Genomic DNA, 23,491 nt, shown 5'->3' with positions numbered 1-23,491 from the left:
TTACCTGCTTCTTGTGGGGGCATCTCCAGAATTTCAGAGCCTCTGTTTCTTCTTCAGTCATTTTCTGTGTGTTCCTTGCCCCTATCATTCAAGCCCTCACTGATTCAGTTACCACATTAAACATACTCTGGGATTCTTAGATCTAAGTAGGAAAGGAGGTGGTTCCAAACACAACAGTATTGTTCCTCTCATTATCATTAATATTTAAACTACATTTATTTTTTATTTTAGAGAGACAGAGTGTGCTGTGTGCACGAGTATGACTAGGGGAGAGGGGCAGAGAGAGGGGGAGAGAATTCCAGGCAACCTCCATGCTCAGCACAGAGCCCAAAGTGGGGCTCAATCTCACAACTCTGGGACATGATCTGAGCTGAAGTCAAGAGTTGGACGCACAACACAATTTGCCACCCAGGGGCCCCTACAATTAGTTATTTAAACTCAATTCTGAGATTAGATGGTTTTGTTATTCACTGCCAGACATTTTTAAACCACAACTTCTCTGTTCTATAGTTCATCTTCATACATCCCCCAGGTAGCGGAAATGCAACTTTAAGTCACTTTCCCAGAAAAGGTATGTGGGCATTTTTCTGAGTCTATGTGTATCTGAAAATATTTTTCTGCTGCATTTGCCCTCGAGAGGATTTACCTGGCTGAATCTGGAGTCACGAAATTTTCCTTCATAAATGCTATCTTCAGCATCTAGTGGTAAGTCTCAAGTCTTTTGTTGTGGTTCTTTTACAGGTAACTGCTTTCTGTCTGCATATGTCTGAAAGAATTTTTCTAAAACTCCAAAACCAAGGGCACCTGGCTGGTTCAGATGGTGGAGTTAAGCGACTGGCTCTTGGTCTCAGGGTTGTAAGTTTGAGCCCCAGACTGGGTGGAGAGATTACTTAAAACTGAAATCTTTTAGGGGCACCTGGCTGGGTGGTGAGGGTAAGCATCTGACTCTTGATTTTGGCTCAGGTCATGACCTCATGGTTCATGAGTCCTTGCCCAGCGTCAGGCTCTGTGCTGACGATGCAGAGCCTGCTTGAGATTCTCTCCCTTTCTCTCTCCGCCCCTCCCTTGCTCTCTCTGTCTCTCTCAAAAATACACATTTTTAAAAGATGAAATCTTTTTTTAAAAAATTCCAAAACTGCCACCAGTTTTAAAAATAAAGTGCAATAGTTATGATTACAAGCATGTATCAAAGTTTTAAGGTAAGCCTAGTGCAAATGAAAAGACCTCCTAAAGCCTCTCGGTATGGACACGTCATAGGGGAAAAGGTTACACAATCACTGGTAGACTAGATGCGGAAAGAATGTTTAGCTGAAAAACAGTAGATTCTTGACTGACAGTCAAGTGAGTAGGTGGAAGACTGGTTTCCGAGAACAAATCTTAATCCCATCACAGTTTATCAAGAAAATCACTGAAGCACTTTATCAGTAATGCTAATTTCCTCCCTGAAAAAGGTGAATTGCATTATTCTAAAAAGGTCCTATCCCAGAATAAATTAGGGACTTTTTTTTCTCCTAACACCAACAGTCTGCAAACTATTTCTGTACAGGGTCAGACAGTATATATTTTAGCTTTTGGGGGCCACATACTCTGTCGTATATTCTTCTGCTTCATTCTTAACGGCTTCCAAATTGGGCAGCATTTGGATGGGGCCCCAGTTTACTGATCCCTGCTTTATGCCATAAAATATCTTGGGTGTTGGCCTATTTATCAATTTTTCTTTCTGCTTCAGGAACCTTCTGTAGATATTCAGACCAGTTGAGTTTATTCGTTTTATTGTTTTGTCCATGTCTTTTGTGAGGGCTGAATGAGTTACTATATATAAAACACTCTGAATAATTCCTGATAGGAAGCAACTAATGAATTATATTAATAATGAATATTTTATGTGCTAAAGGGATAGAAATACAGCCTCAATTTGATCTCTTATAGTGAAAAGTCAAGTCTTAATTTCCTTTAAGTATTCAGTTGTTTGGGAAGTCACCAGTCCATTGTTCTTTAAAAAAAAAAAAAAATCCAACTTTTAGGTGTATATACCTGGACCAGATCACAAATATCCTTGACTGCAATGCTAAGGAATTAGGAAAACAAAAGGAAAAGCAAATGGGGTGCAGAGATAGACAGACCTGGGTTCACATCCCAGACGCAGGCACTTCCTGACTGGTTTGGGGCAAGTACCCACGATCTTTTGAGCATCAGTTACTGTGACTATAAGGAAACACGATTATAGGGCTAGTATGCAACTCAGAACAACTAGAAATATATACAAACCGTTTGGACTACAGCAGACACGCTGTATAAGCAGTACTCTCACTCCTGTAAAGGACAGGGTGGGTGTGGCTGGACGATTGTGGGTCCTGCAGCAGCAGCTAAAGACAGGCTAGCAGGGTCCAGATTAGAACCCTAAAACCTGTAAGCAGGTGACTGCAGTGGCCCCAGAGGGTGAAAGCAGTACAAACTGAAAGAGCTTATGAGAGGCACAATCAATAGCATGAAATTCACTAAGGGGACTCAAGAGAGTGAGGGAGAGAAATCCTAAAGAGAAGAGTACAGGTTTCTGGTTGAGTGTGTGGGAAGATGGTGTCAGTCACCAGGAGGGAAAAAAAAAACCAAGAGGTCCAAGGTAGCAGGGACGTGATTACAACATAATATGTAAACCTTGCATCAGGGAAAGATGTTGTAAACTTTGGTGCTGAAGTGCAAGATGAAAATACTCTAACACTGTTTCACTGGCAGCAACACAGGGGAGACAAGCTGCAGAAGTGTTTATGTAACAAAAAGTCTCGCAATCAATAAATTCGAAATACGAGTTCAGAAGTTGATCTTAAAAACAGGGGAAAAAAATCACAATATTGCTAATATTGGGATTGTTTTTTTGAATCCTTTCTGAAATCTTCTGAAAAGGTTTATAGAAATAGAGTTCTTGCCTACCACATTTCCTCTTTCTACACTAAACAATTCACAAGAATAAGTCAAGAAATAACTGGTCTCCCAAGCGAACCAAGTGAATGCCCACAACATATACCTTTGATTCTCATTAATCTGCAAAGAAATGAAAAACCCACCACAGCCAAGAACACACCCAGGCCTGTGTGCTTTTCTTCTCGGCTTAGGCCTCCTGGATAATGAACAGCAACAGGGGGAAGTATTTAAGAACGATTCACTCTGGAATTCTTGATGAACACGGAACAGAAAACTTAGTAAGGGATTAAATGATAACATGTGGAGACACACCAGAAATGTGAAGTGAGGGAGCAGCCTTCTCTGAAGGGAATTTCAAACGAAAGTTATCGGCTTCCTGTCATCCAAGTCAACCCTTCAAATGTGCGTCTGTCCATGTGTCCATCTGACAAAACATTCATTGAATGCCTCCTACCAATTTGTTGAAGGTGTCCTACTGGGTGAATCTGGAGCTCAGGAAGAAACCCTGGACAGAGGCCTCAATCAGGAAGGACTCTCCCGGGTAGCCATGGAACCAGGTGAGCGCACTGAGGGAAGGAATAGGTGGAAAAGGGGTTTTGTGGCTGTACCCTATGGCATCCAAATGGTTTAGGTATCAGGAAAATAAGGAACAGGAAGCAAAGGAGATCAGAGAAGGAAGGGAAGTGAGAGTTTTCCAAGAAACCAAGAGTCCAGAATTCAGAAGAAGCCCAGGTTTAGAAGTTACTGACCTATGGGAACGCAAACTGGTGCAGCCACTCTAGAAAACAGTATGGAGGTTCCTCAAAAAACTAAAAACAGAACTACCCTACAACCCAGCAATTGCACTACTAGGCATTTATCCAAGGGATACAGGTATACTGTTTCGAAGGGGTGCATGCAGCCCAATGTTTAGAGCAACACTATCGACAATAGCCAAAGTATGGAAAGAGCCCAAATGGCCATTGACAGATGAATGGATAAAGAAGATGTGGTGAATACATGTACAATGGAATACTACCCGGCAATCAAAAAGAATGAAATCTTGCCATATGCAACTACGTGGACGGAACTACAGGGTATTATGCTAAGCGAAATTAGTCAGAGAAAGACAAATATCATATGACTTTACTCATATGAGGACTTTAAGACACAGAACAGATGAACATAAGGGAAGAGAAGCAAAAAGAATATAAAAACAGGGAGGGGGACAAAACATAAGAGACTCTTAAATATAGAGAATACACAGGGTTACTACAGGGGTTGGGGGAGGGGGGATGGGCTAAATGGGTAAGGGGCATTAAGGAATCTACTCCTGAAATCACTGTTGCACTATATGCTAACTAACTTGGATGTAAATCCAACAATAAACTTTTTAAAAAAGAAAAAAGAAAAAAAAAAAAGAAGTTACTGACCTAGAGCTGGTATCGAGAGCCAGGTTAAACTGCCAGATTTGGGGCAGCTTACCCACTTTTGAGGGAACCCCAAGATCCTTTCAAGTGCCAGACTACTTTATAATGATACCGTGATGTCATCTGCCTTTTTCACATCTGTATGGAGGCTGCAGAGCCAATGGTGGGTGAGACTTAGCACAAATCAAGGCAATGGCACCAAACTATACTAGTCACTGCCACACTCTCAGTAAAAACAGATGCCAATTTCACTTAAAGTGCTCTCGATCGCTTCTCGGCCTTTTGGCTGAGATCAAGTGTAGAACTGCTCTCGATGAAGCAGTAAAAATGATTAATTTTATTAAACCTCAACCCTTGCATACATGTCTTTTTATATCCTGTGTGGGGAACTGGGAAGGGCTCATCAAACACTCGTGCCCCACACAGAAGCGGTGGTCTCCAGGAAAAGCCCTGTGCTTTTTCTCCTGGCCAGCTGAACTGCCACAGTTTTACATGGAACGCTATCTTTACTTGAAAAAACAGCTGACAAACAACGATTATTCACGCTTGAATATTTGGCAAATATTTCCTCAAAACTGGACAGAGCGAGCCTGCTACTTGAAGGAAAATAGCTTAATAGTATTTGTTGCCAAAGGTAAAATCTGAGCTTTCAAGTGAAAATCAGAAGTTTTTTTTATCAACTCCTGTGAGCTCCTCAAGCTTCTCAATAATCAAAGACTCTTCTGATAAGTTTGTTGTGATACTAATGATTGTGCTTTTCTTTACATTGCGTAATGAAATGTGTTAACATTCAGAAGATCTGCATAATTCAGTGAACCATTATTTTCTAAATGAGGAATGAAGACAAAACAAACCAAGCATGGGTAAATATCCATTCAAACTGCAACATAAAGCAGTGGGTTTGGATGTAACCAAGCACGAGAGAGTTCACTGCACAGTGTCAGATTCCACATTGCAACTAAACTATAAAAACTTACTGAGTCCTGTTGTAGTAACAAAAGTATCCACAATTACCTGGGAAGACTACAAAAACAAACAAACACAAAACAACAACAAAAAAACCCTCTTCCCTTTTACAACTATACATCTATACAAGTCCAGATTTTCTTCATATATTTCAATCAAGCCAACATGTAGCAAGAGGTTGAACACAAGAGCAGATGGGAATCCAGGTGTCTTTCATTAAGCCAGATAGCAGAGTACAAAATAATGCCCCTCTTCTCACTAAATTTTGTTTTTTATTTTATTTTAAAAAATTTTTAAAATGTTTATTTATTTTTGAGAGAGACAGAGAGAGAGAGCATAAGCTGGGGCAGGGCAGAGAGAGAGGAAGACACAGAATCCCAAGTAGGTTCCAGACTCTGAGCTGTCAGCACAGAGGCCAAAGCAGGTCTCAAACTCACAAGCCATGAGATCATGACCTGAGCTAAGTTGGACGCTTAACCAACTGAGCCACCCAAGCTCCCCTCAATTTTGTTTCCTCAAAGTTATTTTTTTCATAAGAATGTTACTCATTCTAACATATAATAAACTTACTATTGATATTTTAAAACGTATAAATATTTAAAAACATTTTAACTTCTGATACAGTATACATCAATGGGTGAATCCATATAAACAAAAAGTCGTTAAGGTCTTAAAATTTTTTAAGTGTAAAGGGATCCCGAGACCAAAGGTCTAGGGACATTGGACTACGGAAGAGGTGCCCCCAGAGAATAGCAGATGCCAGGATACAGCAACATGTACAAGCTGAGCTGAAGAAGAGCGGCCTGCAGAGAGAGCCTGAAAAGGTATGAGGAGGTTTCACGAAACCGAGAGAGAAAGAGAAAGAGAAAGAGAAAAGAAAGAGAAAGAGAAAGAAAAAGAGAAAGAGAAAGAGAAAGGAAGGAAGACGTGTGAAGTGCTTGCTGTCTGAAGTGCTACTCATGAGTTGGGAAAAGAGGATATTCGTGCAAATACACTATCATAATACCTGTAAAATTGCCAGGCCTGGTATAAAACCGGGAATTTGCTCCTTCATCTGAGTGACTTGGTTCTTCAGTCTCTCCCTTATTTGCCTAGAGAAAAAGGAAAGGTTGGAATTAACACTGAATGTCTCAAGTGCAAGTAAGTCATTTAATAAAAGGCCGTTTCTCTTTTAAATTAAAAATACCTCCCTTGAATAGACATTATCTGGTATAATTGAGGATATTACGGATACGCATCCATTTTCCAGGACTCGAGTAGATGTGGATCTTAGATTCTAACTCCTAACTACACTGACTGGGCCATGCGGAATGAGGACATTTAGTTGAAAACATATTAGTTGATGGCATTCAAAATCATAGAGTGAATAAATGAAAACTTGAACCAACACTTCTGGAAGGCTGTTAATCTTCATCTTTTTCAGCATTCCCCCTCTCCAGGTGCTAAATGAAAAACTTTTGCAGGAAAGAACTACAGCTCACACCTGCTCTCAACTTTCCCTGCTAAGATGATCACAGGGTACCCACATAAGGCTGAATGACAATCAATGAATCGCACTCCAAAGCCAATATGAATTTATAAATATATTCCAATTCACAAAAGAATTTTCCTTACAGAAGAATTTAACACAACGTTAAAAGTATAACCTCTCATGAAACAAAGGACAAATCAATTTACCAACATACAACTTCTCGACAATACAAGACATCAAGTACATTAGATTACATCATTTGCCTTTCTTCATCTCAACCACATTTGACATACGAAATATATATGGACATTACAAACATCTCTTCCCTCTTTCTGACTTGATTAGTTCCTGCTCCAGTCCTCCACACTTATAAACAACGGACATAAATAGGCACAGGTGTTACAAGAAATAGATTATTTGGATTAGCCTCGTCAATGGTAAGAATGTTGAATGATACAAGAAGTCATACTTAAGACTTCAAAATTGTATTTCTGATGAAATTTTGAGGTGATGGGGGGGGTTCATGGAGTCTGGAGCCAACAACCAAGAAAGAATTCTTTAAAAAAAATTTTTAACGTGTATTTATTATTGAGAGAGACAGAGACAGAGCGTGAGCATAGGAGGGGCAGAGAGTGGGGGAGACACAGAATCCAAAGCAGGCTCCAGGCTCTGAGCTGTCAGCACAGAGCCCAACACAGGGCTCGAACTCACAAACTGCCAGATCATGACCTGAGGTGAAGTCGGACGCTTGACCCACCGAGCCACCCAGGGGCCCCAACCAAGAATGAATTCTTAAAGACATCTTTGGAGCAAAAAGGTGATTTTATTAAAGCAAGGGGACAGGACCCGTGGGCAGAAAGAGTTACACTGCAAGTGTAGGGGGTGACCGTTTTATGCAATCGGGAGAGATAAAGTCAAGAGGGAGTTTCCAGACTTTCACATGCTGGAGGCCTAGCTATTGTCAAGCTAAGGTGGTTTTCCCTCTAGCAAAGCATTGACTTTAAGACACTAGGGAGTTCCTGGACTTTAGGCTATAATGGGATTGCCTTTTTCTGGTAAACTGGTGGAGACTCTTATCAGTTTAACCATTTGTTTTTTGTCCTTTCCATGTTTTTGGGTAGCCTGGGAGTGTCCAAGGAATATTATACATGTCCCACTGGTGGGGGTGGGGGTGGGGGTGGGCTTGCTGTTAGCCTGAACCTTGCCCTCGGCTTGCCCCACATTCCCTCATCATCTCAAGCTGGTGACCTTATTTCTAAAAATCATTTGTATCAATTATCCCATACAATAATATAGTTCAAAAGAATGAACAGAGTGTTGGATTTTTCTATCAGAGATTTGACCTGGAGATCACAGTTCTGCTCTAACACAAGAGAACAGGAAACACGTGGCATTTCCACTGGCCCTGCCTCTGAAACTCCCCAGCAGTCCTAGCCTTGGCTGCCTCCCCACCATGACAACTAGGTGTAGTGCTGGGCTACTCAACTCTCTCCTGTCCCCTCCCTTCCCTCCAACCATTATATTAACACAAAGGCCTAGGCACAGGTTCCTACAGGTTCTCCTTTAGCCCTCCCAACCCAAACAAAGCTCACTTGGGGGGGAATCATTGCCAGGCACAATGTAAGACATTAACAATGAACCATCAGAGGAAACAGCTCGTTGCAGGGATTCCCTGCTTTTCAAAAGTTCAGGTTTGCCACTTTGCTTTTCAGAAAAACCTCTATTAATATCTGTTTTCACTAGCCCAAAGGAATACAGAGGATTTTTGCTTTATGGGGAAAAAAAGCAAAAACAAAAACAAAACAGCATTTAGTGTTTGTTTTGCAGCAAGCCCTTCCTGAAGGGTACTCCCCAGCTCCCTCCTGGGGAACTCAGCAATTCAGCATGAAGCCACGAGAGCTTTGAACTGTGTGAGTGTCTGGGCTTTATCTCAATGTATTTTGCGCATCTATTAGCAAGATGTGTCCTCAGGTATCAGAGAAGCCTAAGTGAGGTTATTTTTTGGGTCTTGGAATGCTCGAAAAATTTTCCAAACCTGCTTCTTTTCTTTGTGCCACTTTGGTTTATGAAAGGTTTCATAGGAATACTGTACTGTCGAATAGTGGAGGAAACCTGTATCCGAAATTCTCAATAATGTTACGAGATGGCCAAGGGAGGAGAGGCCTTCCTATTTCAAGATATAGAAACAGGCTCTAAGCAGTCATGTGGTGTTCTGAAAGCCAATTAGCTGAAAGCAGCAAGCGCAAAGGCTCTGAGTGGGTAAATGGGGTCCCAGGAGAAGCGGTAACCGGATAGGGTAAAGTGGGGTGCCTGTCTTTTATTCTGAATGTGATAGGAAGCTGTTAGAAGACTTGGAACAGGGCTGACATGACAGGACTTAACATTTCTGAAAAATTACTCCTGGCTGCTGAACTGGGAACAGACTAAAGGGAGAATGGTGAGAATCTGGGACACAAGCAAGAAGCTATTCAAATTGCAAAAATCCAGGCCAGAGGGGATGGTGCCTTGGACTCTGGTATCCATAGCTGGCAAGAAGTGGCTGGATTCTAGATAATATTAACATGAAGCACAGAGAAAAGGCGGGGCTACCGATGACTCTTGAGGTTTGGGGAGGGGGTGTAAAATAGAGCTGGGAAGATTGACAACTACAAATATTTTAAGGCACAGAGCAGATTTCATACCGATACTGTGAATTCATTTCCCAAATCTTATAAGGATTCTAGAATAATGACCATCTGAGGCCTGAAGAAGGGACTCTAGGGACAACTAAAAGTAATATCCTTACCCAGCAGGTAGCAAACTATGAGAACCCAGTACTACAAGGTGGTATAGGTGGAAAATATTTCAGCCCACTAGGTTAAGAGCAAAGAACAAAATGTTCTGTATTTTCTATGCTATAATTTAAATGGATCTAAGTGTGCAATTTTTTTTTCTAAAAAAGATCATAGACTGAGATCAGTTACAGTGACTCCCTTAAGCTTTTCTCTAAGAAGCAGGACTGTTTTTGAAGTTGCATTAGCAGGGTTATTCTTCCAACTAGAAAGATTTGTTTAAAAGCTAACATTTAGGTCTCCTTATGAGACATGATCAGAATAGCAATGAAATATTTAAAAATGCACATAAACCACAATCAGCAAGAATTACACAGCCCAAAACACTAAAGCAATAGGCAGAAACTTTTCTGTTTTAGCGAGGAGAAAAAAAAAAAAAAACCAAGATTGTTGTAATTAAAAAAATAAACTGGGTGCCTCGGTGGCTCAGTAGTTAAGCATCTGACTTGGGTTCAGGTCATGGTCTCACGGTTTGTGAGTTCAAGTCCTGCATGGAGTGAGAATGAGACTGGCTTCTGGTGAGCCCCATTTCTCTCTTTCTCTCTCTCTCTCTCTCTCTCTCTCTGCCCCTTGTGGTACTGCCCTCGCTCACTTGTGCCCCCTCTCTAAATAATAAATGTTTAAAAATTTTTTTAATTAAAAAATATTTTTAAAAAAATTTAAAAAGACAGTTGTAATAAGGTCTCCACGGTCCCTTATAAGGTTTTCCCTGCCTTGGTTTCTGAGTTGGCCACTAACTGAGGAACTCTGGAATGAAAAGCAGAATAACAACAGCCAAGTGCAAGCATGCTTGAAGCTCAGAAACTATAAAAGACATGGAGAGAAAAGTTAACACTCTCTCCCTCATCTACCTTTATTTTAGGGTCAGAGAGCTATGAGGAATTAAATGCTGGGAAACTCTTTAGTTTTCATAGTTCATTACTTCCAGAAAGCTAAAATGCCACATCACAGAACACCTTCTGAAACACTGACACCCGCTAAATCAACAGAAACTTTCTTGAGTTGCAGATGCCTTGATTTCCAGCCATGGCCCATGAGTTACACTGCTAATAAAGATTCAGGGAAAAGTGAGGCAGAAATAGGCACTTGGAGAACACCCCTGATACCTGGATGGTAGACCTCCATATGCCAGAGTCTCACCATCCTGCATGAACATTCTCTAAAACCTAAGGGAAGATACATCTCAATCTCAGTGGAGGAGAAATCAGTACTAAAGTGCAGGTGAATGTGGTAAGACAAAGTGGCAGTAAACCATTAAAGCCTCTGGTCCTGTTAAACTGATACTAGTAAAATAATCATAGCCGATTAGATACAGACACAGATGCAGTTTTAACTAAGTTGCTACTGGCATCTAGTGGGTAGAGGCCAGGGATGCAACTAAATATCCTACAATGCAATGCAAACAATTATCTAGCCCAAATGTTAATAGTACCCAAAGTTGAGAAGCATTGCTCTTGGCCAATAAAATGCAATGTCTGGAGGTATCTTTTTGTCTAAGGGGTGAAAAGCAAGGTAGAAATCATTTATATTTCAGGACACCTGGGTGGCTCAGTCAGTTAAGCAGCTGACTTTGCCTCAGTCATGATCTTGCAGTTCGTGGGTTCAAGCCCCGTGTTGGGCTCTGTGCTGACAGCTCAGAGCCTGGAGCCTGCTTCGGATTCTGTGTGTGTCTCTCTCTCTGTCCATCCCCTGCTCGCGCTCTGTCTCTCTCAAAAATAAACATTCAAAAAAATTTTTTTTAATCATTTATATTTCAACCTGTCAAAATTTGCTTAAATCTGTATAGATGAGTCATGTGCAGTACTCTCTTCTCCAACTTACCTTCTGCCACATACAGTTGTTAAAGAGCCTAATCAATAAGTCAAAGATGCATGTCCCTATAGAATCACATTACCCCCAGAGAGTCCCAGTCAGATAATACCCGTAAATAGTCACCCAGATTTCTTTTGCCAAAGTTGTACAATTACTCCTGGAAAAGCCCAGTACAAATTACAACTCATTCTTTATGATATAAAATGTTGGCTCATTTTCAAATTTTGGACATTTTATGACAGAGACAAAAGCATTGCTAAAATATAACCCAACAGGGCCATTTCAACAGAAGCTATAGGTAGAAAAAGGAGGCGGTAAAGGGTATTTAACCACCTGGCTGAGAAATCTACATGATGAAAATAAAGCTGCCTCAGTCAACAAACACTGAAATACAACACAAGCTTAGAGTAATTCCCAAGTGATTCTCAAAGGTGAACAGAATATACCTTTAGTAACCAATCAGAGAAAAAGGAAGGACATTCATCTTCATTCAGTACGTAGGGCTTTTCTAAAGGACACAAATTTCTTTTGCCCAACTTCCCAAGGAGTAAATTATTGTTGTAAAGTTTTAACTGTGCAAAACAACACACATATTTTATTTGCATTGTTTTCATGTTGTTCATTTGTTGTTTTATCTCATTTGTCCATACAATGTTATGCTGCTAAAAATAAATACTTCAAATTAAAAAACAAAAACAAAAACAAAAACACGTAGTTTCTTGTAAAAACAATTGTGATTGTGAGGCCACCTAGTGTTCCAAGAAATACATATATTTCAAATTCCTAGTTAAGTTAAATTAAAAGTCTAAATTACCTTCTTGTTAGAACTGTTTCAATTATTAAAAAAGAAAGGGGGAGGGAGGTGGGGAGGATTGTCCTGGGGTGGCTCAGTTAGTTAATTGTCAAACTTGATACCAGCTCAGGTCATGAGACTGAGCCCCGTGCCAGGCTCTGGAGCCTGCTTGGGATTTTCTCTCTCTCTTTCTCTCTCAAAATAAAAAAATAAGCATTTAAAAAACACCTGATTGTTTTCACTGATACATGGTATAATAGCAACAGCTATACTGTATCAGTATACAGATCAACTAGTATCAGTACTTTCCTTCATTATGTTGAAGAATAAAATATTTAATGTAAGAATTATTATAATTAATGCAAATATACACTAAACTTGACAGATACCTCAAATATATATTTGAAAACTTAATGTGAATCCATTTCATGCTCCAATAAAAATTTCTAATGTAAAATTCTTCCATCCAATCTCTCCAAGACCTAAGGAAGGTAAAGTGCCTGACATTCAGGACGTGAAAACAGCTAATGGTGTAAAATTCTAGTGAATCTTCTAATTCTCAGTGAGTATACAAGGTATCATTAATCCATATACACAATGATACAATAACTACTTTCCTTAAGTTTCTAGATCAGGGTTTATCAATCTCTGCACTACTGACATTTGGGCCAGATAATTATTCGTTGGAGGGGCCTCTTCTGTGCACTGTAGGATGCTCTGGAACATCCCTGGCTTCTACCTCTTGATGCCACCAGCATAGATGACAAGTCCCCAACCGACAACCAAAAATGTCTCCAGACACATCCAAATGTGCCCTGACTAAATGTGCCTTGGGGTGGAGAAAAGGGCAAACTGGCCGCATTTGAGAACCACTGATCTAGAGAGAACACATGGAGCTGGGAAACCAGGTTGAACTGGTCAAGAAAAGCTTCCTGGGGGCGCCTGGGTGGCGCAGTTGGTTAAGCGTCCGACTTCGGCCAGGTCATGATCTCGCGGTCCGTGAGTTCGAGCCCCGCGTCAGGCTCTGGGCTGATGGCTCGGAGCCTGGAGCCTGTTTCCGATTCTGTGTCTCCCTCTCTCTCTGCCCCTCCCCCGTTCATGCTCTGTCTCTCTCTGTCCCAAAAATAAATAAACGTTGAAAAAAAAAAAAAAAAAGAAAAGCTTCCTGAAATGTACAATTTTAAAAGTGGATTAAATGCGCACTAGAGAGAGAGACAGACAGAAAAAAGGTGCATTAGAAAAAGGTCACAAAGTGGAAAACACTGCCAAGTCCAGGTGGACACAACCAAGTGTGGTAGGATTCCTGAACAATGTGGTCCCACCACCCTTCCCCCTCACAGGGGAGAGGGGGAAGCTTCTACTCTGATCCAACAAACTTGGTGACATTAAGAATAGAGAGCACAGCATTGCTAAGCTTTCCCTTTCCTCTCAAAAAGTCAGGATTCCAGATTTTGGGGTATAATTATACACATAAATGTGCTGGAAAGCAATCCAATTTTTAAAAATAACTCTGTAAGCCCAACAAAATGTATAACTACATCTGGCCGCTAGGCCACCATTTTGTAACTGTCAGTTGGTAACAAGAGTTATGAGACATCACAGGATGGCCCCACGTATGAGGCTCTGTAAGCAAGAGCCCAACATGCAGAGTTGGTCTCCCCATTAACCACACATCTGGCCATCAGAGCTGCTTTTGGGCCCAAGTCCAAGAGGGCTTTGGATCATCATCCAGGCAGAATGTGGAAAGAAGGTGGAAGACTGGGGGCCTCTGGTTGGAGAGGAAGAGCAGGCCAAGAGCTCTCTCTGAGAAAAGCCTCACAAAGACCTAAGCTTTCTGCTTTTATGGAAAGCTAAAGGAAAAACTTGGGTAAAAAGGGCTTACATCTAAAAGGCTGTTTGGGGAAACTGGGTGGCTCAGTCCATTGAGCGGCCGACTTCAGCACAGGTCATGATCTCACAGCTCAGGAGTTCAAGGCCCACATCAGGCTCTCTGCTTACTGACAGCTCAGAGCCTGGAGTCGGCTTCAGATTCTGTCTCTGTCTCTCTCCCCACCCCTCAAATATAAACAAACATTAAAAATTTTAAGTAAATTATAAATGAATGAATGAGTAAATAAATAAATAAATAAATAAATTTTTAGGAGGCTGCTTACAAGGACTAGTACTTGGAACCAAAACAAAAGATCATTTATCACGTTAGGTCACTGAAGATAAATTCCTTTTAGGCTCTGGCAAAACCTTTTAAAGAAATACTCCCTCTTTCCTGGTACTCCTCAAACACCAGTAACACAAAGCTATACCTCTCCAGCCCAGGCTCTAGGGAAAGAACTTCTTATCAAGGGTGAAAAGAAAAACTTAGCTAACAAAGCAAGAAGGTTTGACTTGTCTCCAACCTTGAAAATGACTTTCTGAAGAGAAGCAGTCTGGGAGCCTTCCAAACTGATTTAATTTGTCCTTTCATCTCCTAACAGGAGGATACAACTTTGCAATTCCTTTTGGCAAGCAAGTAACAAGCCCTTGGCTAGGAAGAAAAATACACTGTGGAGTCCCTGCCATCAGCCTTATAACTCTTCCCCCCCCCCCCCCCCCACTCCAGCCTTGTAAGTCTTGGTCAAGTTAGTCATTCTGGCCAAAGCTTCAGAAACTGCAAAATGGAGGGTGAGGTGGCCAGGGTGGCTGAGGAATCCTGACTGTGGCACCATCCGCCCCCCACTCCTTCAAGCTCACGGAGGGACAGTGCCAGGAGATACCTTACAGGAGAGTATCAAGGGGAGCTAACTGCACAGTGCAGGGGTGCTGGGAACTTTCAACACTATGGATCAGACCTCAGTGGATACAGTCGTAACCACAGTAGCCCACAGTAGCTCTGTGGTTCTGAGAGCCTTACATTACACACCCTTTTAACCCTCTCTGCAACCCCAGGGTATAAATGATTGCTACGGCCACCCCCACAGTACAGAAGAGGAAAAGAGAGGAAAGCAAGGCTCACTAACTTGCCCTGGTCTTTCTACCCTGCTCAGCCCCTACCAGGGTCCATGGAAGGAGAGGGTGCCTTTTCCCTGTGCTCCAGGGATCCTACTCCATGCTAGGCTAACCTGATATTCCTTCTTCCTGAGGGATACACAAGGGACCACACACCCCTACTCAAAGCCCCACTGTCCAAATCCCAAACTGCCTGGTGCCAACCTTCGTGATGGATGAGGACAGACACTTATTCTTGGGCCACATCCTCAGGATTTTCGCTGGAGCCATGGCCACAGCAGTTGGCTGCCAGCTCCAGACTCTGCCAGGGTCCGCTTACAACAATACTCCAGTAGCCTAGATAGGCGGCCTAGTTACAACCTTGCAGAAGATCCCACTCCCCTGCAAGGCTCCCAGAGTCAAGCCAGCTTGGGCATTCGAGGTTCCGTGTAACTTCTGAAAGGCCTGCACTTTGGATCTCATTACAGGCAAATCTTTTTAAGCACAAAAGGTCTACAGGTATTTTATCTACAGGACAAAATGAAAAGCTTATCAACATTTAGCAGCCCTTCTCTGTGGTGGGCAAATTCTTTTCACAGAAATAATTTTTCTAGCCCTGGAGCTAAATGTATAGCACGGTTCCATTTTTATATTTGATCAGTAGGACAAATTCTAATTTTAAGGTTCAAGGTTATAAGGCAGCTACCAAAGACACAGCCTGGATAAACACAGACACCACTTATTTATTCAACAGATACTAACTATAAAGCACCAATTCATTAAAACCTACCATGGGCCAGGAACTGCTCCAAATGCTTTAAAAGTAATGAATGACTCATTTAATTTCAACAACCTTATGAATTATGTGCCATCACTATCCGCAACATGCAGATGAGGAAACTAAGGCACAAAGAGGTAAATTAAGTTACCCGTGCTCCCCAGAGGGAGCAGCGCTATGTCTAGATCTGGGGATTCCGCCCACAGGGAGCATACAAACTTATCCAACTTGCTCTGCTCAACCCAGAAAAACTAAGAGCACCTTCTCTCAGTGCCTGACAAGTAGCAAGCTGCCTGTCTCTTCACAACCAGTCTTTGCAGAAAGAAGACCTGACCAAGAAAAATGCCACCGATGGAGGGAGTGGGCTCAGGTATATCAAACAGAAGAAGGAAAAGCAAACAAATCACACAAAATCCAGCAAGTCTCACTTTGAAAAGCACACAGGTAAGAATTGTAATTTCTAGCCTAAAAACCAAATTGTGGAGGCCACTTTTAGGCAAGCAGGCTTGAGCAAAGGAATCCAGAAAGGGCCACAGTGACCACCAGGCTGAACACAGACAGGCCCATCAGGCGACCCACCCTGAAATATCCAGAGGCCTTAACGGACCAACGGGCTGCTTACAACCAGCCAGTTACCAAAAAAGGGAAAATTCCATATGTCACCAAACCTCTCATTTTCCCTCCTGAAAAGCTGCCTCTTTCCACTGCCTCCAAGCAGACAGCCTCTCCTCTCCCTCACTGCATATTCAATAAACTTGTACCTCCTTTGTTCTGCCTCAGGTGAATTCTTTCACCTCCCTCGTCCCCACAGGCTTCCACCTGATTGTTGCCCTGCATTTAGGGCCCCCATCTGATCAGGAGATACCCCATTTAGGCACCACACAAATCAGGGCGGTTCCTCCATCTAATTTCCATCCCTTTGTCTCTTTAAGGACACCTCTTTTAAGCCAAGGTGGTGGGTCACCGCCAAAGACAGTGTACTTCACCCAGTTATGCTTAGTCAGCTTCTCTGGGGCCCTCACTGTTGACCCTAAGGCAGTCATTTATTAAAGAATGAGGTCAAAGGTCCATGGCACAGGCTTGCTTTTGGTCAGGAACCCTCTTCCCCATAACATCGGTAGGCTCATGGCCCCACAGCCTTCAAGTATTTGCCCCAAAGTCACTTTTACAATAGTATGAGCTTAATTCCCATATTTAAAATTACAGTCCCCCCATGTGGCAGGAATCTCTGTCCCTCTTCCTTGCTCTGGTTTTCCCTTTGGCACATCTCACCACCTCACATTTTTGTACCTACTTTATTGTGTATCTCTACCTATCAATACACAAACTCCAGAAACAGGGATTTGAGCTATTTTGTTTACTGCCATCATCTCTAGGTCCTGAAAGAGTGCTTGCATATGGGAGGCACAGAGATATTTGTTGAATAAGTCAATAAATACCCAAAAACGACACACACTTGTCTCTGACCCTCAGATCTCTCCCAACTGTCAAACTTGGACTGCAACCTTCAAACTCCCCTTAAGGGAGAAATGGGGTGTTCCTCCCAAAGGGAGACAATTTGGCAACTAGATCCAGATTTCCCACAGGGTAGAACAGGCAAAGATGGAATCTGGAAATGATGAACTCTGTCTAGTCCTGGCTTCCAGGAAGGTATAAAGGAATAATAAAATAATAAATGATAAAAAAAATAATAAAATAAATAATAAAAGTAAACAAAAGTCAAGGATGGTCTTCTCAGCAGAGTGGGAAGCACAGCAATGAGAGACTGCTGTTAAGTAAGACAAAGATTAGTTTACGAAATTCCTTTCGGCAAAGTTATAAGTGCCTGATAGCGTGAAAAATGCCATGCGCTGGGTGAACGAGACTTGGTTCCAATTGAACCTCTGCCATTAATCTTTGGCCAAATCGCATCACTTTCTAGCCTCAACTATTATTGCCTCAGCTGCAGGATGGGATGGATCGAGCGGACTGGATTTTGGAGAAATTCTGACTGTAGAACTCATGGCCTATTCCACTTTCTCCCCCCAAGGAAGGGATTTTACATTCCAAACACTGTATCAGGGAAGAAACTGCCCAGAGCCCTTGAAGGCTTGCAAATTTATCCCCCGAGAGACCCAACAGTTGCTGGCAACCAAGAAAGCTGATCTGAAACTTGGGGAATGAGGGACCATTTCCTTGGACTCCAGGATCCCTGGTTGCAATGTAAGAAGTTCACTTACCTTTCCTCTCAAGAGTGTCCCTGACCCAGTAAAAGACGACAGGTGGGGATACCCTGCCCAGAGCCTCCGCCTGCAATCCAGCCTACTCAAGCTGAATCTTGTTCTTCAGATTCCCACTGAGCCAGTAGCCAAGTCAGAAACCTGTTGCAGCCTGAGTACAAGTTGCTGGGGAATTGCAAGATCCCCATGAGCCAGGAAGGCTGTTCCCCCTGCCAAGGCTCCCTCTCTCTGAGGAACTGTGAGTACTACAAGCTCCATGAAGGTCAAGGTGGCAAGGTATGGCAGTCTCTGAACCATTTTATTAGCACATGAAAGACAGATCTTCTGTAAGGACAAGGAGACCTTGGTCTTAATGCTCCTGTAAGAACTGTGTTAGGAACTAACTGACTGCTCTACCACAGGGCAATGTAAAAAGTTAGCTATGTCAGCTCTGAGCAGGCTGGGTAAAGGGGACCCCTCCAGCACCTGGAACAGTCTTTTCCAGAGAATGCTTTCAATCCTTATAGCCAAATCGTTGCCATACTTCAATGATGAGAACTGGATCTATATGTAAGGTTTTAAATAAGTGGTTCTCACTTTCAAGATGCATTAGAATCATAGAAATGAGCTTTTAAAAGATTTAGAGAATATTTGAATCCAGTGGCTTATTGCTAGCCAATTCAAATGAAATCAGTCTGGTGTGGGCACCAGGCATTGATATGTTTCAAAAGTACCCTATGAGACTCATTGGCAAAACTATCTTGGAAAAGACTGGCAATTTCTACTAAATACAATTATACATATTTGTCCTACTACTCTACAATCCTCTTAAATATGTAACCAACAGAAATATGCATATGTTCCATCAAAAGACATGCAAAAGAATGCTCGTAACAGTAAAACTCCTAATCACCAAAACTAGAAACCTAAGTGTCCTAGTTACTGGATGAGTAAATAGTAGCATATTCATATAGTAGAATACAATACAGCAATGAGAGTAAATGAACTACAGCTACATGCAATATGAAATAATCTCAGAAACACAATGTTCATTGAAAGAAGCCAGACCCAGAAGTCTTTATGCCATACAATGCCATTTATATAAAGTTCAAAAACGGGCAACATTAATCTACATTGTTAGAAGTCAGGTGAATGACTACCTTTGGGGCACCTGGGCGGCTCAGTTGGTTGAGAGTCCAACTTTGGCTCGAGATCTGAAGGTTCATGAGTTCGAGCCCCACATTGGGCTCTATGCTGACAGCTCGGAGCCTGGAGCCTGCTTCAGATTCTGTGTATCCCTCTCTCCCTGCCCTCCTCTCCTCTCAAAAACAAATATTTCTTAAAAATGATGACTTTTGTTGGGGATGGTGACCGGAGGTTTAGGAAAGGAGGGCTTCTTGGGTGTCAATGCCATTTCTTGATCTGGGTGCTATTCAGTTAAGTTCAGTTGCAAAAAATTCATTGAGTTGTATACTTGTGATAGGCACACTCACTGTATGTATTAATGTTTAAAGTTTTTGGTTTTTTTGAGGGGGAGGGGAGGCAGAGAGAGAATCCCAAGCAGGCTCTGTGGTCTCAGCACAGACCCCAACAGGGGCTTAAATTCACAAACCACGAGATCATGATCTGAGCCAAAATCAAGAGTTGGAAGCCTCAGTGACTGAGCCATCAGGGCACCCCTGTATGTATTCATGTTTAAATAAAAAGAAATAGTAAACAAAATCTTCCTCAGTGACTTCAATGTGAGTTAATATTGGGAACCATTGAAATAGATCTCAAGCACCTATCACTGTCAAAAAGATCATGAATCAATCATCCATGTATACATTAACTAATTTCTAATCATTAACACAGCTAACATGTGTTGAACACTTATTACATGTCAGGAAGAACTCTAAATGTTCTTCAGCTAAGAACTCATTTAATTTCTCCTAACAACTCAATGGTCTATATATTATCTTTATTTTACATCAGAGGAAGTGCTGGTATAGATAGGTTAACTAATTTGCTTAAAGCCACATAACTAACTACTAAGGAAAGGTTTCTAGGTGTTTTGGACATAGACATAAACAAGACAATGCATGTATTTGCCTTTGTGGAGTTAACAAACATATTTAACTTGCTCTCCACTCAACAAAAACGTACCCATTGAGCACCTATTTTCAGTGGCCTGCCAAGGAGCAAGCCTAAATTATCTCTTCAACCAGTCTTTTAAAAAAGACTTCATCAGAAAAAGCCACTGGTAAAGGGAGTAGGTTTGACTGAAGGCAAACCAAAAGCAAAGTCGCAGAAACAATGTAATTCAGCATACCACATGTTCAAAAGCACTCAGATGTATTATGACTTCCAGTCTAAAAGTCTGGAGTTTCTCTTTCCCAATGTGGAAGATTCATTACCATTTACTGTACATCTCACCTTCTTTGTCCACCATCTCTACCTTCCAGGAAAAATCATTTTGCCCCAGGATGGTTTTCACTACCAGTGACTCCCTAATACACTCAAAAACCTTTTACTCACAGAGTTGGCAGGTTTACAAGACAATTACTGTTGCCAACTATGGTAGTTATTAAATAACTGCGAAGTCAAAGGCCCCAAGATCAACCTCCCGGAAAGTCACACAAAATGTATCCTTTCCTCTTCTACTCTCATATTTTCCCACTAGTCACCTCCCAGACAAAAAGCAGCAGGGTGTACTTCTTGGGAGTAAGTTTGGCAATCATATCCATCAGTTAAGCATTTACATTTCCTATATAGGTAGAACAAGCAGAGGCCAAATGCTACACAGAACAGTGTCAGGACTCAGGAGCCAAACTTGAAAGTAACTCTAGGGCCTAGATGCAGACAAGGGTATTAGAGGAGCATGAAATTGAAGGGAAAGGAAAAGCTTATTGGGTTCCACTTAGCAAATGATGACTCAGGTGTAGTGGGAAAGCTATGGTTGGAAGAGGTCCCTCCGTCACTAATCAGTCTTGTACCCTTGTCAAGTTTTGTCACTCATTAATCTTATTAATTTGTCTCCTCAGCTCCGAATTACAGCGTAAGTGAGGAAATTGCATTTCTGAGTTCTGATACGGTGCTGCAGACAGTCCCAAGCACTCTCTTCTGGCAGAGAGCCGTCAGCAGCTGCATTTTGAGGAGCACAGTCGGGCGGGTTAAGAAAACTGGTCCAAAATCCAATCGCCAGCCGGCCCAGCCATCAGGGAGCCCTTCTAGAAACGCGGACGGTGCCCAAGTCCCCATTTTTTCGACTGCAGAGGATCGATCTTCAAGTGTGATGGGTTCAATACTACGTCCTCCCCCACGCCCCCGGCCAGCCTTACTCTTGCGCTACAAGTGTCCCTCCAGCAAAAAAAATGGGAACATGGGGACCTGCATACTCTGCTCAGAACCCTCGCCTGCAGCCCAACGTGCCCTAACAACAATGACAGGTGCTTACGCGGAGACCACCTTCCCGTTCAGGATTTCCGCCGGTGCCATGGCCTTTATCAGTCCGCTGCCCACGATGGACACCACCGAAACTGAGGATCCAGTAGCTCCACTGGCGCGCTGGCCAGCACAACCCACGTGCTTAGCGACCACCCCCGGAGATGATGCTACTGCGCCTGCGCCACCCGCCCCTCCCCCCTCTCCGGCCCCGTCGATGCGCATGCGCGGTCCGGAAGGCCCTAGGCACTTCTGTAGTGAAGAGCCGGGATTTGGACTTCCGAAAGCCCCGGAAAGATGGATGAACTCGGTGATGAGCGACTAGAGGAAATGATTGGCTGGTGGAAGGCGTAGTTTCAGATTGCGCCTTCGGGTGGCGCGGGGAACTGTCCGAAGTGGGGTCTGGCCTCCAGGCCAGCTCTCCGTGGGCGGAGCAGTGGGCGGAGTCGGAGGGGCGATCTCGCGGGAGAACGGTTTCGCGCGCGCGGGAGTGAGGCGGGTGTCTGGGGCAGGATTGCTCCCTGGGGAAGGTGTACCCCGGGGGTTGAAGGCGCGTGGCTTCCCCGGGAGAGTTCCGCCGGTCTCCGCGCGGGGTACCTGGTGGGGCGCAGGGCTGGCCTGGGGCGGCTTCTTCTCGCCCACCGGCGCTGTCAGACTGGTGTGGGGCTTCCATCCCTATTCTGAGTCCGAGGGTCCGAATAGCGCCCGTAACCGTTTTGAAATCTCCTACTCAGCCAAGGTCGAAGCGCTCTGGGTGAGACCCCCTCTGAGCTGAAGCGCCGCCAGTCCCCAAGAGGCTGGGGTAACCTCGGGGTCGGTCAGTGCAAGCAAGGAGGGTCGTCGGCTCAGCAAGCCTAAATTTTGTCAGCTCCCCCGCGAAGATCTAGGGTTGGAGGGGACGGACGCTGCTTGAACTAGGCGCCAAGTGACCCACGGAGTGGACACTCCCTCCCCCGCAGGCTCCACTCCGGAAGCGGGATGGGGCGTTTGTCCGCTCAGCTCTAGAAACTAGCTGCGTTCTTACCGTGCGGTCATCCCGGTGTAGCTGTAAAGTTAAGTTGTTCAGATCACTTCCTTTATTTTTTACCCCCGGTTTTACTGAGAGATAATTAACATACAATCCATGTAAGCTTAAAATGTAGAATAATGATTTGATCCCCGTGTATGTTATGAAATAATTACCACAAGAAGGTTAGTTAACATCTCCATTCTCACATAATGACAGTAGTTTGTGTGTGACAATAACATTTAAGGTTTACTCCCTTAACTTTCAAGTGTATAATACAGTATTGATGGTTGTTGGTTGTAGTCACCATGCTGAACATTGGATCCCCAGAACTTACTCTTCTTTTTTTTTTTTTTTTAATGTTTTTATTTTATTTTTGAGACAGAGAGAAACAGAGCATGAATGGGGAGGGGCAGAGAGAGAGGGAGACACAGAATCGGAAGCAGGCTCCAGGCTCCGAGCCATCAGCCCAGAGCCCGACGTGGGGCTCGAACTCACGAACTGTGAGATCGTAACCTGAGCTGAAGTCGGACGCTCAACCGACTGAGCCACCCAGGCGCCCCAGAACTTACTCTTCTTAATCGCTGTAAATTTATACCCTTAGATCGCCCCATTTCCCCTACTCCCTGGCAATCACCATTCTATTCCTATGAAGTAGGCTTTTTTAGATCCACATATAAATGATATCAGTATTCTTCTATCCCTTACTTCATTTAAGCCTATGCCCTCAAGGTCCACGTTATCCTAAAAGGCAGGATTTCCTTTTTTAATAGTCTTGTGGGTAGGTGGGTTGGATTGTGTGTAACATTCTCTTTATCCATTCTTCCATGGGAATAAGTTGTTTCCATATATTGACTATTGTAAATAATGCTTCAATGAACAGGAGGGTGCAGATACCTCTTTGAGATAGTGATTTTGTTCAGG

The 23,491-nt window shown here is 42.9% G+C and overlaps 2 protein-coding genes and 1 non-coding gene across 6 annotated transcripts in view; 2 read left to right on the top strand and 1 right to left on the bottom strand.

The window, feature by feature from the left end:
• The window catches only part of MTHFD1 (methylenetetrahydrofolate dehydrogenase, cyclohydrolase and formyltetrahydrofolate synthetase 1), a 62,426-nt gene extending 40,694 nt beyond the window's left edge, over window positions 1-21,732 (bottom strand). The window contains exons 1-2 of the mRNA XM_030319280.2: window positions 21,575-21,732; window positions 6,301-6,385 (exon numbers count right to left, since the gene is read on the bottom strand). Coding sequence (XP_030175140.1) covers window positions 6,301-6,385; window positions 21,575-21,615 — 126 coding nt within the window. The 5' untranslated portion in view covers window positions 21,616-21,732. The remainder of the gene's footprint in view (window positions 1-6,300; window positions 6,386-21,574) is intronic.
• Window positions 438-22,901, top strand: LOC115516552. Of its 4 annotated transcripts, XR_004343709.1 has the most exons (6): window positions 438-705; window positions 3,387-3,476; window positions 16,252-16,384; window positions 17,970-18,142; window positions 18,269-18,397; window positions 21,162-21,577. XR_004343709.1 is itself a non-coding variant. In XM_032593373.1 (5 exons), exons 4-5 carry the CDS (start codon window positions 18,346-18,348, stop codon window positions 21,884-21,886), a joined length of 777 nt encoding a protein of 258 aa, XP_032449264.1. In that variant the 5' UTR covers window positions 527-705; window positions 3,387-3,476; window positions 16,252-16,384; window positions 18,269-18,345; the 3' UTR covers window positions 21,887-22,901. The 4 variants fall into 4 exon arrangements, 3 of the variants coding, with proteins under 3 accessions (XP_032449264.1, XP_030175151.1, XP_032449265.1); XM_032593373.1 differs by lacking the exon at window positions 17,970-18,142 and having other exon boundaries at window positions 527-705; window positions 21,162-22,901; XM_030319291.1 differs by lacking the exons at window positions 3,387-3,476; window positions 17,970-18,142 and having other exon boundaries at window positions 527-705; window positions 21,162-22,901.
• LOC115517556 lies at window positions 4,595-4,793 on the top strand. Its single transcript, XR_003969983.1, has one exon. It is a non-coding gene; the product is annotated as a U2 spliceosomal RNA (small nuclear RNA).
• Window positions 22,902-23,491: the final 590 nt, after the last annotated feature.

This window comes from Lynx canadensis, chromosome B3, assembly GCF_007474595.2.
Source record: "Lynx canadensis isolate LIC74 chromosome B3, mLynCan4.pri.v2, whole genome shotgun sequence".
Lineage (NCBI taxonomy): Eukaryota > Metazoa > Chordata > Mammalia > Carnivora > Felidae > Lynx > Lynx canadensis.
The sequence above is the reverse complement of the archived record's forward strand: the minus strand, read 5'-3'. Positions and strand labels throughout refer to the sequence as shown.